Source organism: Amblyomma mixtum, chromosome 4 (assembly GCF_055824585.1).
Source record: "Amblyomma mixtum isolate Tamu chromosome 4, ASM5582458v1, whole genome shotgun sequence".
Taxonomy (NCBI): domain Eukaryota; kingdom Metazoa; phylum Arthropoda; class Arachnida; order Ixodida; family Ixodidae; genus Amblyomma; species Amblyomma mixtum.
This window is the reverse complement of record NC_143015.1, coordinates 98,706,227-98,718,901: the sequence shown is the minus strand read 5'-3', so window position 1 is coordinate 98,718,901 and position 12,675 is coordinate 98,706,227. Positions and strand designations below refer to the sequence as shown.

Here is a 12,675-nt window from a genome sequence, read left to right as displayed (position 1 = left end):
TTGCACCTTTGTAAGAATACAAAAGCACGAATAGCATTCGGTGTTATTAATAAGGAAAGCCATATTAGTGTCGTTGAATATAGCAGCGCTATGCTTTGATGCAACATAAAAATATGACTCTTTTGCAGGAACGGCGCTTCTTTGAACATGTACAAAGGAAGAGGGCAGTTCGCAGTGCGCCGAGGCCTTAACTTCATGGGTGAGTATGCGGCTATATCCTCGTGTAGATTTCTGCAGCTTATCCCAGCGAAGCGAATGTCTAGTAGAATGTCCATGACCTGGCTGTTTTTGTGTGCGCACAATATGTTCACCTGAGGTACCCAGCTGAGCAATTGATCGAGGAAGTCTGTTAAATCTGTAATATTATGCATGATTTCTCTACATTGGCAGATTTGTTAAAATTTGGAAGCATTTCGCCGACTTGAAAACACTAGTAGTGCTGCCAGGACAACACACCGGCTCGAACGTCTATGCGGTCAATGCAAATCTTTATTTAAGCAGGAAAAGTGCAATCGAGATGTCTACCTACTAATAACGAAAATTCTCTGCAACTTCCCAAAAAAATTTAAAAGCAACCAGACATTGGCGGTAACAGACAGAAAGGATGGAAGGCACACACTGTGAGCTGAGCGCATACATTCTAAAAGATTTTGTCGCCAAGGCACGAGAAAGAGCAGCCTTGAAAGCTCTGCCCTAGTCTTAACTGTTTCAGGGTAGTGCAGTATTGCAAGACAGAAATAATGTCGGTTCCTTGTTTCTACCTGTCGGCCTATAATCAAGTTCTTCTTGCCAGTTCCCTCAATGAATTGCTTGTTCCTGCCTGTCGTCTAGCAGTCACCGTTTCGCACCCAGTCGCTCTTCCATCAGTGAATTCACCTTTGCAGCACATGAAATGCATTGACTAAGACCTTTGCCTAAAACATTGTTAAAAAACTGTTTAGGATTTCCGAAAGCCTAGTAATTCTACTGCTATCTTGGGAATAACAGTGGTGTCTTTGACAGGCAACAGTCTTTAAAGGATAGCGGTATGAGTCTGTACGTTCATTTGATGCCCGCTATTTACTCGACAGATTATCTCGAGCGCAGTGAAGGTGGAGGAGGGTGTGGGGGGGGGGGAGGGGTGGAGGGGGGGGGCGGATCCTCCTTAAACAGGTTGTACACATGCCTCTTGCTTTCAACTAGAACTCAGACATTTTTGATGAGGCTATGGTAGAGAAAAAGGTGGGCAGATTAGAGGCTTACAAACAGTCTTACAAACAGCAGGGCTGTTTCTGATGCAGGCTCTGTATTTGCACGAATAAGCAGCCCTGGGCGAATGCTCATGGCTTCCAGTCGAAGAACCGCGACCAGTCCTCACGAGCATCCCTACGAGAGCAGACGAGGGACCTGGAAAGCGAGACGGTAAGCTGATGGCGTTGTAGAGGGGCTCCTGTGAAGACACCCGAAGCACGTTTTTGCACGCTGGGGTCCTGTATGCCGCTCTAGTCTTTGAACCATCACCGAATGTTTTCTCAGGCCTGAAAAGGTCTTTATCTGATTTCTTCAGCTCCACTTGTCCGGACAAGGACTGTCACCGAGGACACCCAGTATTTGAAAGAAATTATACCATGTGTTTGGTGCATGACGTTCCGAGCTGTTTATGAGCCATAAAACCCAATACAATACAATACAAAATTCAGAGGGGCACTTGGTTGACCTAAAGTGCGGTGAGGCGGAAGCCTTAAGCGCGGTGTTGCTGCTTGTGTCACTGATGCGTGATTAAGATGTTATGCTTCGCCTCTAAAAGTGCAACGCAACAGAGTCTTGCAAAGCTGCCAGAGTCCACAGAACGCCATCGCCGGTTCGACTCTACGCCTTGCTCGTTGGTAATTTTTTTTGAGCAAAGGTAATGTATCTCTCTCTCGCATATCTCGGTGGACACCTGAACCTCGCCGTAAGGAAATGGAGGAAGATGGGAGTGAACGAACACACTGTGCTCACTAGATGCGCCTTTGTTCATTCCAAACCATCGAGCTGTGATGGCGGAGTGGTTAGCGTGCTCGTCTCACACTCCGGAGATCCTGGTTCGATTCCCCAACTCGGCAAATTTGCTACTCAGTTTTATTTATTTGCCTCGTCTCACTAGAAAGATTAACTAGGCTAATTGGTTGATTAACTAGTTATTTAAACTCAGTCCCCCTTACTTGGAGCATCACTATACCATCCCTTTAATTGGTTGCATGGTTACTAGCCAAAGTACGATTGGCCCCGTTTGAAATTCGCGCTCTGTGACATCACGACCATTAGAAAAGCGTGACAATTCTGTCGACAACTCCTGATTCCAACGATGAGGAATTAAATAAAGGTTTCCGCCTTAATAAATGTTCTAGTTTATTCGTCACTCTCTCTCTAACTATCCTCTGGTCAAAATTTTGTTAAACCGCAGTGAGGTGAGAAGTCGTCTGGGAAACACTTAGCTTTATTAAGAGTGTGTAATTGGGGAATCGCAGCCGTCGCTGTCAAGGGGGCTCGTTCGAGACCTGTTCTCATGGTCTCTTCAAAGCAACGATTTTCTCTCATCATGTCGACTAGGTATACCGCAAGCGAAATATTTCCAGTTTACCCGATTTTAGCTAGAGCAGCAATGTACATACGTGGGATCCTACCTCATCTTCCCCGTATCGTCATGTTTCCGGAGGCACTGCCAGTGAAGATTCCACAATCTGTGAGCTCGATTTTTTTTGTAACATGAAGTTGATGATGGGCGCGTTGTTCTTTTCCCCGGGCTCAAGCAAACCCTTCTGTTTTTCTACATTCTTGGCTTGTGTAGCTACTGCATTGTTACTTCTTGTTTGGCATGATAATTTATATGTTGTCAATTTTTCTATTTTTGAACTTGCGTATTTTTGTCTCTGTTTGCATTTTTGGGAAACTCCACGCAGCTGCAGGCGGCGTCGAGACCCCCGCAGAGATACGGCCGGCCGCAGGTGAGTTCAGCGGGCCCCGCCGATGCCGGAACGCCCTTGGTCAGACAGTTAACCGCGAGTGTTCCAAACAAATAAAATTGGGAAGTGCATGATCGTGTTAACTTTGAAGGCCCCGCCATAAATGGCTGTTTGGAAAGACCAACGAGGAGTCATCTGGCTGGCGTGGCGACTGGGTATCATAATTTCCTAACGTCGCTCTAAAAACGACCAATATCAAGACTGCTCTGCACTGAGCAGAGCAGCGCGCGCTAGCACTGGTCTCAAAATTGAGTTATATATCAACTTTCTGCCCCTTCTCTCCCTCTGTAATGCCCTCTCGTCCAAGAGGGTAACTTGAAATAAATAAATAAAAGGGAGTTTACGTTCAAGTGCTCCAAAAAGGCGAAATATGGACGAGGTGCAGGCGTTACCAAACTTACATCGCTGATAACACGCGGGATGATTTATTGCCCGGTACAAAAACAAAATCTAGATGTGTGCGTACGTGCGTGCATCTATGCTGCGTGCATTCATACGTCCGTCCAATCACGCGTTCATCCCTCTTGGAAAGTCGTTCATTCGCTGAGACGTCCCAGCGAGCTCTCGAATGCTAGCATAGAGGGTAAGCTTTTGTGAAAGGAAGCTTAAGTGGCTTCTATTTCAATTTCGCCGTTTTTCCGCCAGCTTTATGTGGACCACATCAGATCATATTTTGTCGTAGAGGTCAATTTCAGGTTTGTTGCGAACCTAAATGAAAGAGACCAGTCCTAAGACAAGTTTCGCCGGTGTGCAGTCTGGGGAAGGTCGTAGGAGGTTAAAAGGTTTCAGATAGTGCTTGAGTCCTTTCTCGCTCCTTAATAGTCACCGGACATAGCCTAACTCTCATGTGAAGTGCACGATGAAGGTGAGGGTAGCGGTTGGGTATTTTGCTTGGGAATATCGGGTTGTGGAGAATCGGACCTGGTCCACTTCTTGAGATATGCAGGACGATAGCTGTCTTGAGGAATAGCATGAGCTTATTACGGTCGTCGAGCAGTAGGTAACTTAAAACGTCACGGGTATCTTCAACTGTTTCCATAACTAATGAACTGGTTTAGTGCAGCTGTTGGTAGGGATAACTAATGAACTGGTTTAGTGCAGCTGTTGGTATTTTTCCTTCCTCTCCAGTGTCCAGTGGTCCTCTTCGTAACCCCAGGAAAACTGTCAGCGCTTTGGATGCGGGACCTCCCTACAGGCTTACGAGGATCGTTACAGGAACGCGGCCTATGAAACGAGAGCTGTTATAACGAGGGTCCTTGGGTACTTTTATAGAGGCAACAATGCTTAGTCTTGACGCTGTCGGAAAGAAAGTATATGCGCCTCTTGTGGACTGTGTGCCGCAGCATCGCATAAAATAGGATGACGCGGCCTTCTTCAGCAAGGAGAGTTGGGCGTAATTGCGAGCAGGGCTGAGTACTTAGCGCATGAGTACTTAGTGTCATGTTCACTTCGATGACCTGCCCCGCCGCGGTGGCTCAGTGGTTACGGCGCTCGGCTGCTGACCCGAAAGACGGGGGTTCGATCCCGGCCGCGGCGGCCGAATTTCGATGGAGGCGAAATTCTAGAGGCCCGTGTACTGTGCCATGTCAGTGCACGTTAAAGAACCCCAGGTGGTCAAAATTTCCGGAACCCTTCACTACGGCGTCCCCATAGCCTAAGTTGCTTTGGGATGTTAAACCTCAATAAGCCTAGTAAAACTTCGATGACCACGATAGCACCTGTTAAATGTGACAGGTAGTGGTTCGTGGGGAAATTATTCTCACGGCGGAAAATCCCGCCAACGGCATAGATACCCTGGGGACGGTATCCGTACGGCAGTTCGTGTAACTGCAAGCTTAGGGCTACAGACGTCGGGGCGTAGCCCGAAATAATTCAGGAAACTGGTTGTTAGTCTATATAGCATATTCTGGATAAATAGGTGTTTACGTTCCACCAGCCGAGGCTCATTATCCTTAGAACCGCTGTGGAGATTTCCATTGCATGGTCCTCAAGGAGCGTAACGCTACAAAATTAGAGAAAAGTTCTTCTCCTCGCGGCAAAAACGGCACCATAAACACATTATTCCAACAGTCGCCACCACTACGCAATGGGTGGGATGATATATACGGCTGTTAGAGCCTTCACAAGCTTAGCGCCAGGCATTCAACGTCTCCATAGCCAAAAGTAGCCGGCCACCCCCTTCCTAGGAGTCCGCACCACTTGCGAGCTCCGTTTCTTTCGTGCGGTTTTATTTTTAGAAATAAATCCTGCCAGCGATTCACGGGTAACGAAATACCCGACAGGAACACTGTGGTGACTTTTGCTAGGCTGCTGCGCTGACTTGTTCTTGCCCAGTCATATTCGGCCCCGGCAGGGACTAGAATCTTGCGAAGAATCCCTTGCATTTGCGTGTGCAAGTGAACAACCACTTTCGTTCTCTTTTTATCTGGGTAGGCATTGTGACAGAAGAGCGGGCGTGCGCAGCATACTAAAAGCTTTTTATTTGAAAGCGGCCCTTAAAGACGCGGACATACAAAACGAAACCCACATAAAAGAAGGCGTTCCAGTCCACACAGACATCTATAAATGCAGCTGTGGTGTGTTTCTGATTCGTACTGCAATCGGAACCCCGACTTTCTTTCGCTCTTTTCACAAAGTCATAATAAGCGAGCTTGTGAGGTTTTTTAGCTAGGCTAGCTCTGCTCTGTTTGTTCAGATACCATGTGCTTTTTGTCCTTAATTGTTGGGACAACTTCATTCTGTTCTCCTGAGCGACTGTATTGTCTGTCCCTGAGAGGCGAGAACTCGTGTGCTACGTCGTCCAGAGCCTGAAGACAATAATCAAATCTAGAGAAAGATAAAAAACGGTATACGGGTGCCTATACTGGTTTGTGTATCCATTATTACCAGTGATATATCCGTTGAGCTTCTAGTAATAGCCATATATTACTATTTCAAGCATGCTATTCGATCAGCAATACTTGTTGACCAGCAGAAGGACCATAGCATATCAAAACATGTCTTTCTTCGACATGTAAACAACAGGTGGCTGATATTTCAGTCCAGTCTTGAGAGGGTGCTGGAACAATTTGAAGTTTTGAAGGTCTACGACAGCTAGCAGCATAACATAGGAACTCGTCTGGGATTCCGTTTCTCTTGATGCGGTGCTACGCAGCTGAGTGTTTGGTGGCAACCATGGAATTCAACAGATAACTCTGATGTTCTGGTTTGAGTTTGCTGCTTTTTCAGGAGCTTAGCAAATAGGTGATGTCATTCCACTTTAGGGAAGTGACCAATTGCCAGCAGATGTGTAGATGAATACATAACACTGCCCCAGCAGATATGCAGCTTCCGCCTTTACCATAAATTAAACTATGCACAGTACCACCTGTTGCACCTAAGATGTTCTAAGTACACGGTTTAGCGTTTCATCACGCTGTCTATACTCACGCCGAGTGCAAGACATTGAAAATTAGCCTTAACGTTCGCATCCATCATGGTGCCCATCCGCTCCCACTGTACTCATGTGACTCATAAGCCTATCTGTGTTGTATTCATTGTTAGTTTGTGAGGTTCACTGAGGAGTGAAAGTTTTTCCTAGCACCAAGTCGAAAAAATTTAACTGAAGGTTGTTTCGTGTGCGAGAGTAAGCTGCTCGGGAATTTACTGCAGGGATCACAGGTAGTCCCTCTATTCTGGGTTAGCGACTTTACAAAACCGACGATGTCATCACCTCTGCATCATCAAACCGACACGAAAATTCTTAACGCTCTCTCGATATCAGCAACGCGCTAGGCTGGGTGGGCATCCGGATTGCTTTGCCGAAGCCACTGCGTAAGCGGGTGCTGATGCTCGAAGGCTCCGAATGCACTTAAGCAAGAAACACAGAGCGGAGAATTGTAGGGGGTCCCTTTTCGTTACCTTGACAGAACTAGTTTTTGCCCGAAGCATCCCCTTGCCCTGAACATGTAAACATGTCCAGCATTCTTGGACAAAGATTTTCACTATTGAATGGTTTTGGGGGGTTTAACGTCCCAAAGCAACTCAGGCTATGAGGGACGCCGTAGTGAAGGGCTCCGGAAATTTGGACCACCTGGGGTTCTTTAACGTCCAATAACATCGCACAGTACACGGGCCTCTAGAAATTTGTCTCTACCGAAACTCGACCGCCGCGGCCGGGATCGAACCCATGTCTTTCGGGTCCGCAGTCGAGCACCATAACCACTACGCCGCCGCGGAGGCTGAATATTAGAAAATTGTAAGGTACTGTCATGGCAGTATTGTAGGCAAATGGTCCAGTCATCCGATATGTAACAATGTCTTTTTAAGTATGTTCTTCGATGGCATCGAACAGTTAAGGCTGCTGTAGAAACCCAAATAGGGTACGCTTTTTATGATAGCAAAAACTTCAATATAATTAGCGTTAATAGACTTTAATAACCTTAATAAATGTTAATAGACTGCTGTTGGGTGATCCGCACAGATATATTGTTATTGTGAAATCTTACATTATATGAAAAATTGCGTTCATAAATTGATTCCCGCCCAAAAATTATTTTGTCCAAAACTGTTGTGTACGCATTGGCCAATTGCCCCTTTGTCGTTGAAAGGTTTGCTGCTGGTGTGTTCTTTGGAAATCGCCATTCACTATCCCCTGGAAATGGATACTCAGCAGGTGATAGGATCTGAAGGCCAATCTCAGATGTGATCTCAGAGGTTATTGGATCTGAATGGCTCCAAACCTTAGGTGCGTCTCAGGGTGCCGTATTAATTTATTTTCTTAATTTATTTGTAGTAACTCACACACAGGGGTGCGGGACTTTTGCATTAGGGGCAGGCTGCACAGAGTTTAACAGAACAGTTGTGTAATGTCAGTTTTCGAAGTAAAATTAACTGGAGTGAAGGATGACGTAAGAGATGGTAAGAAACATTTAATAGGCGGGGTCTAGATATTTTACGGCCCAATTCTAGCCTGCCGAGACCGGCTTTATCTATACAAAATTTTAATCTGGCAGCATGGTTTTGAATCGATTTGATTGTAGTCATTTGATTATTGGAATTATTGAGATTATTAGAATCTGCCTCCATCGAAATTCAACCACCACGGCCGAGATCCAACCCGAGTCTTTAGGGCCAGCAGCCAAGCGTCGTAACCACTGAGCCACCGCGGCGACCAGTGATTCGAATAGGATGATGCAGGTGACTGATCACGCAAGTGTACTCAAGTTTCGGCCTCAAAAGGACTACATATAGTGTTTGTTTACTTAATTTACAGGAGAATGAGCATACGCTAGGAAATCGCTGAAAATGTGGTCACCTAATTGTTTTAAAGAAGAGACAGAGGGGATAGTAACATGACCTGTGGAAAAATATAATAGATGTTTGTGGAGACATAGAGTCATGAGTCTATTTTAATGCCATTCGATTTTTGCTAGGTAGTTCTCACCACCTGGTTCTTCAGTAGTGCTATAAATGAGGCCATAGGTAACATAATCATTGGTGACAGCCGAAACGTATGGACAAGTCATAAAATTAAGCTGGGCACCGAGCCTTGTGGGCATAGCCGATAACGAAATAGCTGGCGTTTGTGCGTTACGAGCTCACCAAAGCATATACCGAAAGTAAAGCTCCCACTCAAACATGGCTTTAAACTAGTACAGAGGAAAGACATCAAGGTGTGGAGAGGTGACATAGAAGCATGGTTGTAGGTGGGTGCCTAAGGATGTATAGACATAGCGTTGCCTCTATAGCTTGAGCTTATTGAATGGTCTTAAAAGGAATCATTGGGCGTTTTGGACCTGGAGTCATATAGCTTGCTTAATTCACTCTGCTTTGCCTCAAACGCTGCCGTGTGGTATTACAAGCCGGGATTCAACACAGAGGTCATTAAACACAGTTTGCTACAGATGCGAACTGTTCAGATTTGTGCAGTCCTATGCGCCTGATCTCGCCGTACACAGTCCATCGCACCGCCTTTTCAATTTCAATTTCAATTTCATTTATTTTCCAGAAAATTCTGGCGGCTGCCTGGACTAAAAGCTGTAGGTATACAGCTTGACGAGGCCCAGCAGCCGTTACAAGGCATAGGAACAGACATTGTTGAGAACATTGACATACACACCAAAAAAAATAAAAACGAACACATAGTCAGGTTACAGTTTTCACAAAACAGGACATCCAGAAAGCACAAAATCATCAATAAATTACAACATGGAAATACAGAAAACATCTTTGCATAAGATACAAGGGAGCAGCTGTACTTGGGCGCGAATTATACGTCAGGAATTATTTTTGAAGAAATAATTCACGCAATGCTTCCTTAGTAGGGTTATTTATGTCTCTATATCTATTTAAAATTACTGGAAGATTGTGCCTTAAAGCTTGGAACTTATAGTCAGTGCGAAAATGGGGAACAAACCAAGTGTCTGTGTTGAGAGTATTAACTGTGTGATCGTTCTGTTTCAATAGCGCAGTGCCTTCTATCATAGACCTAAAGGATGACGACAGATGAAATGAAAGCAATATTCGGAATTCATACATACTTTGAATTTTTAACACACTGAATGTTTCAAAAGCTTGCCGTGTGTGGCTTAGGTAATCAAGATTGGCAATGTGATGTATAGCTTTCTTTTGCAGAAGGTAATTTTTTTCTAGGTTGGCCTTAGTTGTTGTCAACCAGACTAATGAGCAATAGCTTATTTGCGAGACAAATAATGCATTATATATTTGTAGCTTTATGCTGCCAGGAAGGAACGCGCGGCAACGAGCAATTGCACCTGTTACCAACGAGAGGTTTTTTATTATCTTCTCAACATGCGAATCCCATGTAAGATGTGAAGAAAAAGTTACACCTAGTATGGTGTGTTCGTGAACAATTTCAATTTCTTCACCACCAAAAGTGATCTTTTTTTCTAGACGAAAATTTTTGTTTCTTGCACAAAATAACAACTTTTGTTTTTGCAGGATTAATTTTTAGTAGATGAATATCAGACCATTCATGAAGCCGATTAAGAAGTTGATTCCACTTCATGACTAGTTCATTCACATCAGGACCAGAGAACAAAATCGTGCAGTCATCAGCGTAAATAATGAATTTTAAACCTTGGTCAATGTTCACAATACTGTTTATGTAGACATTAAATAGCAGAGGGCCTAGTACACTTCCCTGAGGTACGCCTCTGATTATAGGTAGTAGAGATGATTGGTGGTTTCGAATGCATACACACTGTTGCCTGTCAGTTAAGTAAGATTTTATTAAAGATAAAGGGTTGCCACGAATCCCATAGACTGAGAGCTTATGAGTTAGGATACTATGATCAAGGGAATCAAAAGCCTTACTAAAGTCTATGAAGAGGCCAAGGGTTATTAGTTTCATTTGTATATTATGCAGCACGTGTTCCTTTAACCCCAATAAAGCTAGCTCAGTTGAACGTCCTTTTCTGCAGCCGAATTGTGCATCAGAAATGAGATGATTCTTCTCAAAGAATCGGTTAAAATGATAGTGCAATATCCTTTCGAAACCTTTAGCAAACGTAGGTATTATTGATATTGGACGGTAATTTTTTGGTAAGTTTTTATCGCCTCCTTTATATATAACTGACACTCAGAATTCTTCATTGCAGCGGGAAATTCTCCCGATTCAATGATAGGTTGAAAATATATGTAAGTGGAGCAGTTATGTACTCTAAAATATACTTAAAGGGTTTAATTTGGATATTATCAGCATCAAGCGCTTTACTATTGTTCAGGGACATAAACGTTCTGTACACTTCTGCCTGATCTGTTGGCTGAAGAAATATACTTTCAGCCCGTGAGTGTCCTATATCTTCGCTAGTTATGTAACTGCTAGCGTGTGCAGAAGATCCGATGAAATGTTTATTGAAAAAGTCGGCAAGAGCACGACCGGTAACTGGGTGGTTTCTATAAATCATTTGATCAGGGAGTGCATCTTTTTTATACCTTCCTAGTGCACTATTTATTACTTTCCACGCTGCAGCTGGTTGGTGTCTATAGATGTTTACAAAAAGTTTTTCATAGTAAGCAACCTTTGCTCGTCGGAGTTCAGCATTTAATTTATTTCTGGCAGTTTTGAATTTTTTTAACGCCTCAGGACTTCGCATTTTCAGAAATGTATGAAAAAGAGCATTTTTCTGCTTTATAGCTTTTAAATGATTATGGGTCACCCAAGGTTTATTATCTTTTTTGATACCTTAAAGGTTTTTATTGCGAAGTGCTTGGAATAGATTTGAGAAATAATTTCAAGAATACTTAAATACGCCTCACTGGCATTCGCTTTTCAATACACCGAGGACCAGTTTTGTTGGCTAATGTCATGCTGAAACGCCCTCAGGGAATCATCAGTCATATGCTGGACAGTCATCTCCTCAGAGGTACTTTTCACTTTCATTACAGGGTCACAAAAGATAAAAATTGGGCAATGATCACTGATGTCAGATGTTACTGTGCCAGCACTGTGAATCGAGGTTTCAGAGTTGACAACGAACAAATCCAGTCCAGATGAAGTGGATAGAGTGACACGGGTTGGTGTATTAATCACGCTTATGAAACCCAGAGAATGAATACGAGTTGTAAACTAACAATATTTGGAGTATTAAGCAAAGTATTTATATTGAGGTCTCCTCCACAAGTTAACTGAAAGTTATTGCATCGAACATACTCCAGGAGCCGATCAAAAAATTCAAAAAACGGTACCAAGTTTCCTTCAGGTGGACGATAAATAACAGTTATAATTTCCAAGTTATTTTTTACAGTGAGAAACTCATATTCATTCGTAACCTTGCAAAATTCCGGAAGAAGTTCGCACTTTGTACACAACTGTACATAAATCGCAACACCACCACCACGTCGAATTTCACGATTCATGAAAAAATTATTATACCCATCAAGATGAAGCATATCGCAGGCTTCATAGTACCAGGTTTAAGTCATCATGATTATGCTGAATTTAAAAGAAAACTGACTTAATAAACAAATAATGTCATCGTGCTTTCCATGAGCAGATTACACGGGTTACACGGGTTACACGGGCAGTTACACGGGTAACTTCATTTCTCGATGAAACCGACGAGTTCCGAATGCTACGCTCTTCCAACTAAAAGGGTACATGACAAAAGCAGCTGTATGTTAATACTAGATCCGATAATGCGGCGAATATCATTCAAGATGCAACGACTGGTGTTTTTTTGCGCCAATCCAACCACTGCGATTTTCCGAACTGAAGACTACGCTGAGGCGCTGGAGCGCCCAGCACCAGGCCGGCGGAAAGCTTGTACCCTTTAGGAAACCCGTGTATACCAGAGGGCAGTGCGGGTCGAACTCGGCATCTCCCAATTGCGAGGCGGATGGTCATTCGGTAGGCTTCAGGATCAACTTGTGGACTCCATAAGTTATGTTTACATATTCTGCCTCGGTATATTTTAAACCCACGGCTAAAGTTAGCTCGGGCTCCCGGTAAAGTAGAAAAGCTGCATTATATTTTGTAAACATGGGTTAGAAAACTGAAATATTTCGCACGCTTGGGCTATATTTGAAGTTACGAAATCGTGAACCATCATCAATGCGTAGTGAAAAATGAGCGAGTACAGCTTCACCTTCTGCCGCGTTCAACATGGCATAGACTTGTTGCCGAACCACTTCATGGTTCCCTCACATATACATTTATTGGCTGTGATCCCATTTTCCCCTGCTACTT

At 43.8% G+C, this 12,675-nt stretch overlaps 1 protein-coding gene across 4 annotated transcripts in view; it reads left to right on the top strand.

Moving 5' to 3' along the window:
• Window positions 1-131: 131 nt before the first annotated feature.
• LOC149347569 (uncharacterized) overlaps window positions 132-12,675 on the top strand; it is a 31,286-nt gene continuing 18,742 nt past the window's right edge. For 3 of the 4 annotated variants that reach the window (XR_016292539.1, XM_089587198.1, XM_089587197.1), the window contains exon 1: window positions 1,413-2,966. Coding sequence is in view for 1 of the 4 variants with exons in the window: in XM_089587196.1 (XP_089443322.1) it covers window positions 148-199; window positions 1,281-1,401; window positions 2,922-2,966 (218 nt within the window). In the remaining 3 variants the exon portion in view is untranslated. The other variant, XM_089587196.1, reaches the window with a different exon arrangement.